The sequence below is a fragment of the Microplitis mediator genome, chromosome 4, assembly GCF_029852145.1.
Source record: "Microplitis mediator isolate UGA2020A chromosome 4, iyMicMedi2.1, whole genome shotgun sequence".
Classification (NCBI taxonomy): domain Eukaryota; kingdom Metazoa; phylum Arthropoda; class Insecta; order Hymenoptera; family Braconidae; genus Microplitis; species Microplitis mediator.
The window spans coordinates 12,176,754-12,190,986 of NC_079972.1; the positions used below are offsets into that span (position 1 = coordinate 12,176,754).

The 14,233-nt window shown below is 31.6% G+C and overlaps 3 protein-coding genes across 21 annotated transcripts in view; 1 reads left to right on the forward strand and 2 right to left on the reverse strand.

Annotated features, from left to right (window-relative positions):
- Positions 1–235: 235 nt before the first annotated feature.
- Positions 236–6,602, reverse strand: LOC130666458 (E3 ubiquitin-protein ligase MARCHF6). Its single transcript, XM_057467463.1, has 4 exons — positions 6,447–6,602; positions 5,664–6,108; positions 2,834–4,604; positions 236–2,760 (listed from the first exon to the last, which is right to left on the reverse strand). Exons 2-4 carry the CDS (start codon positions 6,048–6,050, stop codon positions 2,027–2,029), a joined length of 2,892 nt encoding a protein of 963 aa, XP_057323446.1. The 5' UTR covers positions 6,051–6,108; positions 6,447–6,602; the 3' UTR covers positions 236–2,026.
- A 1,526-nt stretch (positions 6,603–8,128) lies between these two features.
- On the forward strand, positions 8,129–11,035 carry LOC130666378 (uncharacterized). The gene is made up of 7 exons (XM_057467319.1): positions 8,129–8,453; positions 8,534–8,989; positions 9,047–9,254; positions 9,990–10,098; positions 10,167–10,288; positions 10,355–10,585; positions 10,660–11,035. The coding sequence occupies exons 1-7, from the start codon at positions 8,262–8,264 to the stop codon at positions 11,004–11,006; spliced, it is 1,665 nt and encodes a 554-aa protein (XP_057323302.1). The 5' UTR covers positions 8,129–8,261; the 3' UTR covers positions 11,007–11,035.
- Positions 11,036–13,781: 2,746 nt separating this feature from the next.
- Positions 13,782–14,233, reverse strand: part of LOC130666522 (twitchin) — a 59,016-nt gene continuing 58,564 nt past the window's right edge. For all 19 annotated transcript variants that reach the window (XM_057467601.1, XM_057467603.1, XM_057467607.1 and 16 more), the window contains one exon: positions 13,782–14,027. In XM_057467601.1, the coding sequence (XP_057323584.1) occupies positions 13,825–14,027 (203 nt within the window). In that variant the 3' untranslated portion in view covers positions 13,782–13,824. The remainder of the gene's footprint in view (positions 14,028–14,233) is intronic.

Consider the following 14,233-nt stretch of genomic DNA (forward strand, 5'->3'; position numbering starts at 1 on the left):
TAGTAAAAGACAATAAATTTAAATAAAATGTGATAATTAAAGATTAATTTAAAAGTTTTAATTATTAAAAATTATTATTTATTATTAATTAAGAAAAAATTTTACATTATAATAAATTTATGTGTGTCTGCATATATATTTTATTTTACATACTGAATTAAAAGTAATAAATAATTTTAGTTTGAACAAAAATAATTATGCAGATAATTTAAATGAATATTGCTTTAAATTTAATCAATAAAAAATATTTTTAAAATTAAAATTCAATCAACTAGATCACAATTTTAATTTTTTTAATTATTGATAAATCTCGAACAAACCGCATTTAATAATCGACAATTTTTAAATTGTCAATCGATAAATTTATATTATCATTTAAATCTTTTATACATTATATTTATCATTAACGACTAATTAATAATAATTTATCGCTCTTTCAATTTACAAACTACAATGTAATATTATTTTTAAAATTATAAAGTGTTAATAATTTTCGACTGTTTCCATTTATATTTTATATAATTTTAATTGGAAGGTAATGTATCTACGGCAATTAATAATAATACGTAGTAAAATAGGTAATTAGTAAAAGCGATACTATTGTGCGATAAATAAAGAAAAAAATATAATTATTATTATTAGTATTAAATAAACAATGAAAATTAATTTTTAAAAATATTAATAACAATAAAAAGCGATACATTGGAAAACAAACACAGTCTTTATGATTTATTTAGCATCGCCTACATAAAAATAGTTTTTAAATTACATTATTAACACCGCTAATTATTTTTATTAACTTTTTTTTTGTTATTAGTAATAAATACGCAATTTACTCCAGTTAATAATAAATTAAACGATTTTTTTTAATAATTATAATTTTCCTTTACATCAAAAATAATTTAATATTTAAAAAAAAAATTAAGAGCATTCTGACAGGGCCCCACTTTTTGAAATATTCAATGACCTTGACCTGTCATAACAGTATTAAAATTTTGTTAATTAATTTTAAAAAAATTGAAGCATTAATTGAAAAAAGGACAACGCAGTTACAATTTCGCCGAAATATAGATTTAAAAAAAAATTAACCACAGTTAAAATCAAAAAGGAGTTAACAAATTTTAGCCTTAAAAATTTAACATTCCAAATTATAATATTGACATAAAGATTTTACTGAAATTTATTTTCAAAATTTTCTTTAACTCCTAATTGATATCGATTGTAAATAATTTTTTTTTTAAATCCGTCTCGGCGAAATTGTAACTGCGTTGCCCTTTTTTCAATTAATGCTTAAACTTTTTTGTAATTAATTATCAAAATTTTAATAGTCATTACAATTGAAAGTCATTGAATATTTTAAAAAAGTGGGCGGCACTATTTGAGAATGGCCTTAAGGGCATTCTCAGACAGGGCCTTTAGTTTTCAAAAATATGCAGTAACTTTAAAATTTCACGACCGTATTCAAATTTTATTAATTAATTAAAACCTTAAGTAAAAAATGACAATTTCGCGGATATGGAATTTTTAAAAAATTACTTACTTTTGTTATCAATTAAGAGTTAAACGAAATTTGTTGAATAAATTTAAGTCTACAATATTTTAAAATTGACATGAAGATTTTACTGAAACTTTAACTTCTAATTGGTGTCAACTAAGTAATTTTTTTGAAATCTATCTCAGCGAAATTGTTCTTTCTCCAATTAATGCTTTAATTTTTTAAATTAATTGATAAAAGTTTGAAACCGTTATGACAACTGTCATTTAAAATTTAAAAAAAGCGGGAAACTGTCTAAGAATGGCCTTGAATTTTATTATTTATTAACTGGAAATGCATAAATTATCTTTGATTTATCATTATTGTTATCATTATTATTAATTGATATATTAGTAAATAAAGGATGATAATATAAGAATGTACACGAAGCTAAACCTAAACCATATCGCGTCACATTGCACGTATCTTATCTTAAATATTAATCAATTAATTAATTAATCAATAAAATAATAAAAGTTATTAATTAATTAATTAATTAGTAACTCTCTGCGTTTGTTTATTTCGATGCTCGTAATTAACCAAACGTTGCCCCACTAAATATTTATCATTTTTAATTCTCTCATAAAGTTTTTTAAACTGTCGTATATGAAATACTATCAAAACACAAACAAATATTATCCAAAGTAAAACAGAATAAAGACACCTAGCTATTAATATTTGTGTTTGTAAATTCGTTACAAATAATGGCACAATACCATAAGCAAAGGCATAGGGTACTGCTAATGCCAGACCAAATACACAGATAACAGGTGCTGCTAATTCTGTTATTATGAATTTAAGATCCATTTCTCTGACACCGTCATTGTAAGCTTTCTCAATAGCAAGACGCAGTCGCCACTCGGGGCCCATCATCGTAACAGCTGTTGCTATTTTGGTGTAAAGGACACCTAGGGCCCAGTCTTGCCAGATAAACAGGATGGGGTTTTGTTCCAAGGGCACACGAAGTGGCACAACGACAACTAGTTCCAGTAGAAGGCCAAATAGTAGTGGAATTACACCAACCAGCAGAACAAAAGCTATCGAGGCTCTTACGCTGACAATTGCCCAGTGTTTTATTCTGTCCAGAATAGCACGTCGTCCACGTGGTAACCACGACAGTGCCAGAGCCAGACCACGTGCTGCTGCCCAGCAGACGTAAGTACCACAAGCGACGGTATAAATTTCATGAACTCGTCCTGAGAATACGACCATGGCTTCGCCTACACCTGAAAATTAAATAACAATACAAGAGTTAGATAATTTAAGTAACAATTAAATTTATTTATCAAAGATACTGACTGTTTACTGATAGAGTTGGCGGCAATACCGGCGGTGAAGGTGCTGGTGCGCCGACCATCCACAGAGCCATCACTCTACGACCCAACCAGACGGGCAAAGTCATGGCAACAAGACTGGCGATCACCAGAGAAATGCAGACACATATCAGTAGTCCAACTAGTCTCAGTGGAAACCATTTCGTCCGTACGTAAGGCTGATAGCCTGTAGGAATGTCACGGTGCAGCATTTGAGCGGCTTGATGTGCTGCCTGATGAGCGGCACCCAATCCTGGATGCTGCTGCTCTTCAATAACTGCAGGTCCTTGATCATCTCGTTGATCGCGCAGCAAGTAAGACTGGAGATCTAGTATCCAAGCGACTGCTTGACACCACCCGCGAATTAAAGCCTTGAGCCACGTTCGCGTGTGCGATTGCTCCAGCAGCGCTGGTAGAATAACTTGGAGAAGCAGTAGCTCGAGTGATAACTCGCTTACTTGGGATTCAGTTTGCACAGTGACTGTGTAAGGTAAAAATCCAGGCCATGCCCATCTCAAGAGTCTTATTGGCAGCCACAGCATCAGTAGTATTGCTGTACCAAATATTACTGCTGACACTATTAGTCTGCGCGCGTGTTGTAAAATTGGTAAATGAATCATCTCTTGGATTGGCGAAAAGTCTGGGTCATTTAAATTACGCAAGAACCAGAGGACACCGGGTCTCAGTACTTCGCGAAGTAAGAGAATGAATGAGGCAAAGTAGTAGATGTAAACCATCCCAACGAGCCAATGTATGAACATACAGGTACCTGGTGCTAGTCTGAATGATGATTCACGATCTTTGAGTGTCGCATCAAACATTGCGAGCGAACAAATGTCAAGCCACCAGCCGCAAACCAGCGGCAGCACTCCGATCTCCACTACTGAGAGCAGTGATACTTTTACGACGACGTAGCCGAGTCCGAGGAAACGCTGGGAACGTTGCAAGCCGAATATCGCAGCTCCTGTATGTAAAATAACCAAGATAGTTCCGATTACACCGTAACCACAAAGTGTCGTCACCAGTCCCTCGAAGTGTGAAGCTGCTGCGTGTTCTTTTAGTCCCAGAGCGGCTATTGTGTAGTATCCAAATGTGTAGGGACAGAATGCAAACACCAGAATGAACACAGTGTTTAATGATATCACCCAGAAAACGTGCTCGAGAAATAATAGCGAGCCGTCTAAGCCAAGAAGACGTTCCCAAGTTAGTTCTTCAGCAGGTCTGTCCCATTCCATAGGGTTCCAATTGGCTTCTTCAGCTTCACCGGGTGCTTGAGCCTGATCTTGGACCTGTCCTTCCCATCCAACAGCAGCTCCTTCCCCTTGAGCTTCTTCAGCGTTATCATTACCCTCATTACGTGGCTCCTGATTCGCCTCAGCACCCACTACTGCATTCTCTGGACTGTTATCACCAACTTCACGGTACATCGGCTGATCGTCATCATTAACATCAACTGGACGTGGCGGTTCGTCAACAAATGGCGGCACGTTGTTATTATCTCCACGTACGACATCAGGTTGTCCAGGTGGATCTTGTAGCTGTGGTTGTACTGCAGCGGCTTGATTATTTCCACCCGCTGCTGGTAGTTGTTGGACATTTCTTTCCAACCAATCCGGTCCACCTGCATGCAATATTTGCTCTCGAAGCCACACCAACCCGATGAACGCGAACAGAGTACAAGTCACAACAAAGCAACCGTGAAATACATCTGATGATATATTATCAAGCGACAGCATATCCATGGGTAGGGACATTATCTGTAATTAAATAATCACAGTAATTTTATTAGATAGTTAATAAATAGATGGTTTAATATTTTTTGCCCCATATCTGCACTGAATGTTTGTTTTTTAACTTCCCGCTAAGAAAATAGATGATTTTCGAAAAATTCGAGTTATTGTTTTCACCCCGATTTTCGAAAATCGAGTTTTCATCAGATGTCGACGTTTTGAGGTCCTAGGAAACTATTCTGACTATTTTCAGAATGATGTCCGAGTGTCTGTGTGTATGTATGTAAACTCTTTGTAACTTTTTAACTAATCAACCGATTTAAATGGTTCTTACGGCAATCGAAAGAGCTTGTTGGCCATCAACTTTCCTGAAAATTTCAGATCATTTGATCAAGTAGACTCGAAAATATTGGCGAATTTCGAAAAAAACAATTTTTATTTTTTTAGTTTTTTATTGATTTCTCAGAAACGATTCAAACGACCGGCTCCAAAATCTAATCAGCTCTAGAAATTAATAAAACGCGTTGATTGCCACTTAGCCATCTCAATCGGTTAATTTGTTCGAGAGATATCGCGAGAGAAAGAAATAGTAAAAAAAAGTTATTTACAAATATCTTTGAAACAACTAATCCAAACAATTTCAAAATCTAATCAGCTCTAGAACTCAATAAAACGCGCCGATTACCACCTCAATCATCAAAATCGGTTAATTCCTTCGCGAGATATAGTGGAAGAAATGCTAAAAAACGGTTTTTTCTAAAGCAATGACATACAAAAGTATTTTCGAGCTCGAAGAACGCGAAAATGTATACACAACAATGTTTTCGAGCTTCTTGAGCTCGAAAAAAGCGGGAAGTTTTAGGGCTGGCCCCCAGGGTCAACCGATAGACAGATTTTTTTATGAGAAAACAAATGATAAAAATTAGCGCGTGTCATTCTTCCCACAAACAGAAGGAAAAATTCAAACTTTCAGGTGCAGGACTGGTGAAAAAACTAGTGTTTGTTTCTATGCACTAGGAAATTATACACTCGGGTATGAATTTCCTACTTTCCTCCCTTGGTGTGTAATATAATAATGTTACTTACTCTGACCAGGTCCAATGACCCGCTGAATAATGCACGATAAGTACGACAAGCTGTCAAAGGTACCAAACCCAGCCACGCAAGTGCTACCAAAGTGTAATGGAACCAATAGCTGACAGCCGTTACAACACTTGAAAATAATCCACCGACGACATCGCGGAGTGGCAGACGACGCGGCATATCTGGGCTGTAAATCGGCGTGAATGAAAACCTGTGACCGCACAATTCGCAGTATTCTTTCCGAGAGTATCTCATCCACTGGAGTAAACATTCCTGATGGATCCACTTGATACTACCAGTGCAGATGCACGGATGGAAGAGTGGTCGGTCCGAGAGACCTTCTGATCTACACACCCGGCAAATATCAGCTCCTAACATGTCCTCCGTCATGTTGATGGTTATTTAATTCACTGACGTGTTTGAAACTCCAATTGTATTTGCGTTAAGTCTAGAATTAAAATCTATTATTAGTCTATAATTTACTGGGTAAAAATAATAACTTGCTGTCAATTGTCAACAACTATTTATTTGTCGACGTAAATTTATTTGTAATTTAATTTTGAATGTGACCTTATGACATATAAATTCAAAATCGTATGTTTGGTTAAAATTAGGTTAAGCCCAAGAAAATATAACGTATAACTGGCACTCTGATTTATTGTTACGTTGGATTGGATTATTATTGTACTGATGATTGCGCATTATTTGAGAATATTAATTTTGTTGAAGTTAGCAATGATGATTACGATTTTTAAATTATTTATCAGGTCAGAATATGTTACTTACGTGGTCAGATTGTTTAGAAAATATATAATGATTCGTGAATTGAGGAAATATATGAGGAAAAAAAAAAAGTTTTCTGCTAATGCTTTGAATGATACAGACACACTTCCAGCTGTTCTGGCTATTTCTTTTTCAAGGATTCTCTGACTGATAATAGTTCATTCAGTTTTACCAACCCCGCTATCAACTGTCACTAAATAAAATAGTTTTTGTCAAACTGTTTTTTAAATAACCGCGGGAAAATTTGAATTCGTTTAATAAATTGAAGTTGATAAAATTTCATTTGTCAGTAAAAGTGAACTTTTAATTATACTTTGTGGTGATTAAATATGAATTTGAAAAATTAGAAGAATTCGAATGACGTTGGAGTTACGTACAATGGATTTGAATATTTATTATATTTGAAAAATTGAATGATCTTAAAGTTAGCAAGCAATTAACAATTTTTTAATTTTTTTTCAACTAATTAATTAAAATTATAAAGAAAAAAATATGCACGTGTAGAAAATTTGAAAAACTATAGGTGCAATTATTTGAAATATTTTTGTTTTTATAATTTATTGTTTAATAAAAAATCCAAAAATTTCGGTATCATGATATTCTATCAATGATTGACAGTAAGGAAATAAATTTTAATTAGTCCAGAGTTTATAAATTAATTTTTTAACGTTTTTTTACAAGTCAATATTCAGAAATAATTTTTTAATTAGTATGAAATTAAAAAGACTGGAGACTAGATAGTTGACAGAATGAAAATTTGAATAAATAAATTATTTATGATCCTGAACTTTGTAGACAATTAAAAATTTTGATTTTTTTTAAACAAATCAATTACAAAAAAAATGTGCATAAGTAGAAAATTAAAAAAAATATTGGCGCAATTTTTTTAAATATTTTTTTTTTGTTTTTTGTAATTTATCGTTTTAAAAAAGATCTAAAAATTATAAGATGACGACTAACTTCAGTATCATAATTATTTTATTATTTCTATGATCGATGTATTGTAACGTTGAATTTCCTATTTTTTCTTCCCTGATTAAACAAGTGAATTCGACAGAATCAAAAATTTCAATTCTGTTATATTCTGTTAAATTCGGTAGGACAGAATTTAAAAAAATTCAAGGATTATTTTCGAATTAAACCGATTTAAAAATTTTGAATCTGTTTTTATTCAGTGTAATTCAGAGTCAGAATAAAAAATTTGATAATTATTTTCGAATTAAACCGAATAAAATTATTTAAATTCGTTTCAATTTGGATAAATTCTGGTTTTCCTGCCGAATTAGACAGAATTCTTTTTTAAGCTAGGTACCGAATTAACAGAATTTATTTGAATTATATAGAATTAAAAATTCAATTCTGTTTAATTCGATCGGATTTAGTTGTTTAATCAGGGTTTCGATTTGTGGGATCGATTGCTGTGTGCAAACCAATTTTTAGCTCAATCGATCAATAATTGGACATTTCATGATGAAATAAAAACGATTAAGTTCTGATATCTGCTACGTTACCACTCATCTATATATTATTAGTGTATAAATATACCAGCAATTTAATTAAAACCCGGATAAAAATAAAAAAAAACCCGGTTTGAAAAACTGACTCCAAGGATCCATCGAAACATCTAACATGGAACAAATAGAATACGCGACATCAAGCTCGTCTGCATGAAAAATCACCTTTATGTTTATGTTTACACTTTCAGCAACAAGCAACAGGTCCAACCACATTAACCTCTACCTCTATACTTAAATTAAACTCATTTTCACGTCTTACATTTTTTTCACATTCCTAAAGAATTAATATAATCAATTAACTATGGAGTATAATGAGGAACTTGATAAGCGCGTCAACTTGGTCTTGGTGATCCATAACTACAAGACGACCGTAAACAAAAAAAAAGCCATGGAAAACAGTAATTATTTCAATTCATTGTTGTCTGGTAATTTTCCTGATCACAATCTAGAGGAACACTCCATAAAATATGAGATTTCCGTCGAAACATTCCAGGTTTGTAACAAAATTATCACTGTCAACTATTCGCATTAATTTTTTTCTATATAAATTAATTTATTTTATTTACTTGACAGAATTTTATCGACTGGATTGATAGCACTAGTTCGGAAAATAAAAACACCGAATATATTTATCCAGACAGTGAAGAAAGTTTAAAAAAAATATCCAACAATTACGATAATTTACTAGAACTATTAGATACCAGTGTTTTATTTATAAGCGATAAATTATCACGACAATTAACTCAGATTATTATTAAAAATTGGCTGCTTCCAGAGAAACTATTCCAGTTATGGAAGTTTGCTAAAGAACGTAGTCTACTTATTCTAAGAGACGTCGTCTTCGAAACTTATCTTGATAGATTTGATGACGTTCCCGAGCAAGAACTGAAACAACTACCTCTAGAAAATCTCAAAGAATTGATCACTAATTGTAATTTCACTAGTCGTAGCAAGTTGCTGGGTTTCGTGACCTCCAAATCGTCACCAAAATCTTCAACTGATTCCATAGACCAGGGATTTCTGGACAAAGTAATAAATTATCATTCAACTAGATTTTGTGTCCGGTTTTTAAAATGACGAATAAAGATTTCAGGTTTAGATTTTGATGACAAGAACAATAAACCAGAGTATGCACAGTGCGTGGTCTCGTATAAATTAAACGATGAGAATAAAAAAGTCTACTGTGTTCACTGGTGGAAAGATCGTAAATTCACAGAAATTGATGGCTTCAATGCAATATTTGATCTATTGGACGCTGGATACCAAGTTGTTGGCCGTAGAATTATTGGGAGAAGTAAATTTTATAAATAATTTAACTCTACACGGAAAGAAATATTTTGTAGACACTCGGCTGCCCAATTTCAAAACACAGTAAGGGACGAATTGTGATCCTGGAGTTAGCAGACTATTAACAATTTTCGAATTTTTTTTTCAACAAATCAATTACGAAAAAGGAAAAGTTAAAAAAATGCGCATGTAGAAAATTAAAAACGCTACAGGTGCAATTTTTAAATATTTTTATTTTTTATAACGATGGTACCCTAGTAGCTACTTTAGTTTGAAATTGACAGTAATTTGACTATTGAAATTATCGAAATTCGCTGACAATTTGACAGCAAAAGTTGGAAAGAAAAATTTGCGGTTAATTTTTCCTTAATTTAGAGGTAACTTTTTTTACTAGAAAAAAACCCTAATAAGTTTCCTTGAATTTTTCGTCAAATGTCCGTCAACTTCGGGTTTTTCCGTTTTTGACGACAATTTGTATACAACTTTCGAAGTGAATTTGCATTATAATTCGGGTAGTAAATTTACGTCAAATTGTACAGCAAGTTGTATACAAACTGTCGTCAAAAACGGAAAAGCCCGAAGTTGACGGACATTTGACGAAAAATTAAAGAAAACTTTTAAAAAGTAAACTTTTGTTAAGCAAACTGTGTTATTAGGGTATATAAGAGTATGGTGATAAGTAGCATACATTTCTTTCCGTGTATCAACACCATGATCAATTACATTGTAAATTTAATCGTAGGATTCAGTATTTATGTGATTGGCGGCGAAAAGGGAATCGGTACCGGTCGGTTCATAAAATCTATTTGGCGTTTCTGTTTAATTTCCCGCACTTGGTATCACGTAGCTGAGTAAGTTTATTCATTAATTTTCATATCAATCAATCAATCAGCATCTGCTAAATTCTTGGGTTTCTTAGATTGCCTACGGCTCGAAGGCACATGATCGCAGAGATTTTAGATCACGATATTTACTTATTAGGCGGAGTTGGCAGTTTTAGAGTGAAACTTTCATCAGCTGAGGCTTTCAATCTCTATACGAGTATGTTTTATTTTATCCCCATACTGTCAGAGTAATAATATAATTAATATACTAAATTTATTTTAGACAAATGGACTACATTGTCGGATATTCCCGAAGAATTCACGGATACACCGCCGTCATGTGTTATAAATAAGGCGATTGTTTATTCATCAGAAAAGCACTGGGTGTATTATCCTGAATATAATGAATGGTATCCAATTGAAGATCCTTTAGAACAATTCCGACCTTATACAGAATATTACGCACTTGTTCCTCAGCCTTCTACTGAAGATCAGTTTATTTTTAATGCAATGAGTAATATAACATCTTTGTTATTTTAATTATCAAAGTAATTTTTATCATTTATTTAAATTTATTATTGTCAACAGAGGTTTCAAACTCCGGTGATAATGAAGGCAATTCAGTTGTAGATATTTTTGAGAAGGTCGCGCCAACAAATAGTTGTTCAAAAAAATTTCTCATAACCGAATCTCGCAGGTCGTTTAATAAAAGATTTTATCGACACATCTACAGTGGACGGGAGCTAGTGAGCTTCTCTTGCGAAGAAAATAAAATTATCGTGGAAACAGAGAGTTTCTGGAATGGAGTGCTCAGGGAAAATGACATCTGTTTTACTCAAACGGTGGATAATATTAACCCGTCATTGTTTGATAACAATCTCGGCTGTTTCAATGTAATTGATCCTGATACTTTGTACAAAAAAATAATTTATTAAATGTGAGAATAAATATTTTGCTATTAATCGATCCATTAATTGAAATCATTTATTTCGAGGACTGAATTTCTAATTACTAATTAGTTTTTAACCACCCGTCCGTTGCGCCGGCATGTATGAGACACGAGTTATAATTTATTTAAACAAAAAAACCGTAAATTTAAATTATTTATTCACGAGCTACAAAGGGTTTCGATTACTGGGATGGCGGGAAAATAAAGTTGGATACAAAACAGTTGCGTAGTTGTGGCGTCAATTGGAAACGACCTGCACAGTACTGATAAAACATGAGACTGAAGTTAGCCGACGTCTGATAATTTTTGAATTTTTTTTTCAACAATTTAATTTAAAAAAAAAAAAATATTGAAAAAATTGCACTTTTAGTTTTTAAAATTTTCTACATGTGCATTTTTTTAGTTTTCTTTTTTTTTAAATTAAATTATTTAAAAAAAAAAATCCAAAAATTGTTAATTGTCTGCTAACTTCGGAATCATGATAAAATTGAGTCGCGCGTGCGCCTTAAGCTTCTTTCAAAGTACTCGAGGCCAGTTTCCCGCTGAATCAAGCGTCTCTGCGTCGTTATCATCTAAACTTGTTAAAATAATTCATTTAATTATCGTGTCGCTTTATTATAAATCTAGTAGTACTTTTAACTTATCTTTTTTGTAAGGAGGAATATTTTAAAATATTTAATTTTGTGTTCGTGAGTGTGAGTAATTGAATAAATTCAATTCAGTGCCGGCGTCACTATTCATGAGTGTGAGTCTAGCAGACATCAGACAAATTTAAAATTATAAATAATTAAAAAAATAACATTTATAAAAAATTCACTTATTAATTTCAAAATTTTTTAAAAATTTTGTTTTATAAATTATTTACTCTATTGATTTATAATTTCAAATTTCTCTGATGCCTGCTACATTCACTCTCATCAGTATTCGACGTTCAAATTTTTGCTGGAGTGAGGGGTGGTCGATGAATCGCAAAATCGATTGCTTTGTATCAACTGACGGTTCGATAGCGGCAGTCAGTATCATCGACAACGGCAGTAATAGTCCAGATTCTTCTTTACGTTTGAATTGAAACTCAGTATTGCAGTGGCGTCGTATAAAATTGTGCAGTGATTGTAAAATTTATCTTTTATTAATTTAAATTGTGCAAAGTATCTGTTGTGTAGTTAAGTGTTCAGTGCTAGTGTAAAGTGTTGAGTGCTCAGTGTTAGTGTAAAGTGTTGTGTTCAGTGGTAGTGTAAAGTGTTGCTGATGGCTGATGCTGATATCTTCCTTGGTCCTGAGCAAACTCATCTGGCATCGTCTGGTGGGAAATAGCAGTTAAGTGACGTTTTTTAGCTGAAATACACTTGGAGCAATTTAAATTAAATCTCCAAGTGTATTGGGACACCCTTCTGCATATTATTTCCCCGCCAAGGTTTGTTCAAACACTCAAGCGTTTTTTTTTTTATGATACTGAAATAAGCCGAGGTCTAATAATTTTTGGATTTTATTAAAATGATGGATTCAAAAAATGAAATATTTTTAAAAATTGCACCTATAGTTTTTTAAATTTTCTACATGTGCATAATTTTAGTTTTTTTTTTTTTTTGCAATCGATCTGTTGAAAAAAAAATCCAAAAATTGTTAATCGTCTGTTAACTTCAGGGTCATCTTTTTTTAATATTTTAAATATTTTTCTATCATATTCTGCCATTTTATTTTGACACACGATTTTCAAGCGATAGCTTATCAGATTTTTTTCTTCTCAGCCAAAGTGTCTGAGAGGTTTCATTTGTTTCTAAAAAATTTAAATATATTTTTTTTTACTACAAGCAATTGAGGTGTCCGGCTTTTGATTTTCAAAAATTTTTTAATATACAAAAAAATATCGAAAGAATAATGATCGTTCATTCATTCGATACTAAAAAGTATAGTAGAAAAAATCATAAAATTTATAAAGACTAGGAAATTTATTTTCTTTTTAAATATTCATTTAATATAAATTACGGGGGGGGGGGGTTAATTAGGATTCGATGATGAAAAATAATAACACAATTTTTTTATCGTTCATAAATCATAAATTTTATTTCGTACGTTTTATTTCAATTAATTTTTTTAAATTATAACGGAAGCAGTCTTAAAACAAAATTAACACGATAGTTTTATTTCGTTATTATGATTACATTGGAATAAAAATAAATAATAAAATTATGTATCATCAATTTATTTAAATTAATTATAGATTTTTTTTTCGAATTATGGGAGAGATAATTTTTATTTTTTACAAATAATATTTACAAGAGTCACGATATTATTATTATTTGTTTTTATTGAGGATGCTGGGCTTGTAAATATTATTTATAATCCATAATTAATTAAAATTATTGACGATACTAATTACAATAATAATTTTTTTTTATAATTGGCATAAATAATTATTAGCGTGCAAAAATGAATCTGCTATCCGATTATTAATGCATTATGACAAACACACAGAAAGAAAACGTTTTTTTTTTTTTTTATCTTGTAATAAGTAATAAGTAATAATAATAATAATAATTATAATAATAGTAAATAATAGTAATAAATAAATAAATGATTATCTTAATATTTTATACATGAAAATTAAATGATTAACGCTCATGACGTTGTTTAATTATACATTCATTATTCATTTGGTTGCAATAAACTTTTGAAATTTTAATAAAATCAATTAATTTAAATTAACGAATGTCTCATTGTGACTTTTGTTATTTATTTTATTTTTTTTGTAATGAGATGAAAAAAAAAAAAATAATAATAATTAATTAAAGTGTCAGCGACACTCACTGATCGTGAGGATTTGTGACATTTAATGCAAACGCTGATATTGTTTCGCCCTTTTTACCAATCGCTCGCGCGGTGTACTGACCAATATCACCAGCTGTACATGATTTAATACGTATTTCGAAGGATTTATCGCCGTCTGAACTAAATAGATATCTGCTACTTGATTCGTCAATTGGTTTACCATCTTTCAGCCATGTTACTAAGATAAAAAACATTTAATTATTATTTATTGTCAGTTTTTTAAACGCATTATTAATTATCGCCTTATCGTATGCGCAAAGCAAACCCTAAATGACCGTTTAACGATCGGTGGTTAATAATTTGTCAAAAAGCCTACCAAAAGATGGTCTCTAGCTCAACTCTAAAAGGTTGCAATTTAATTTTAATTTCCCATCTGATTAACAT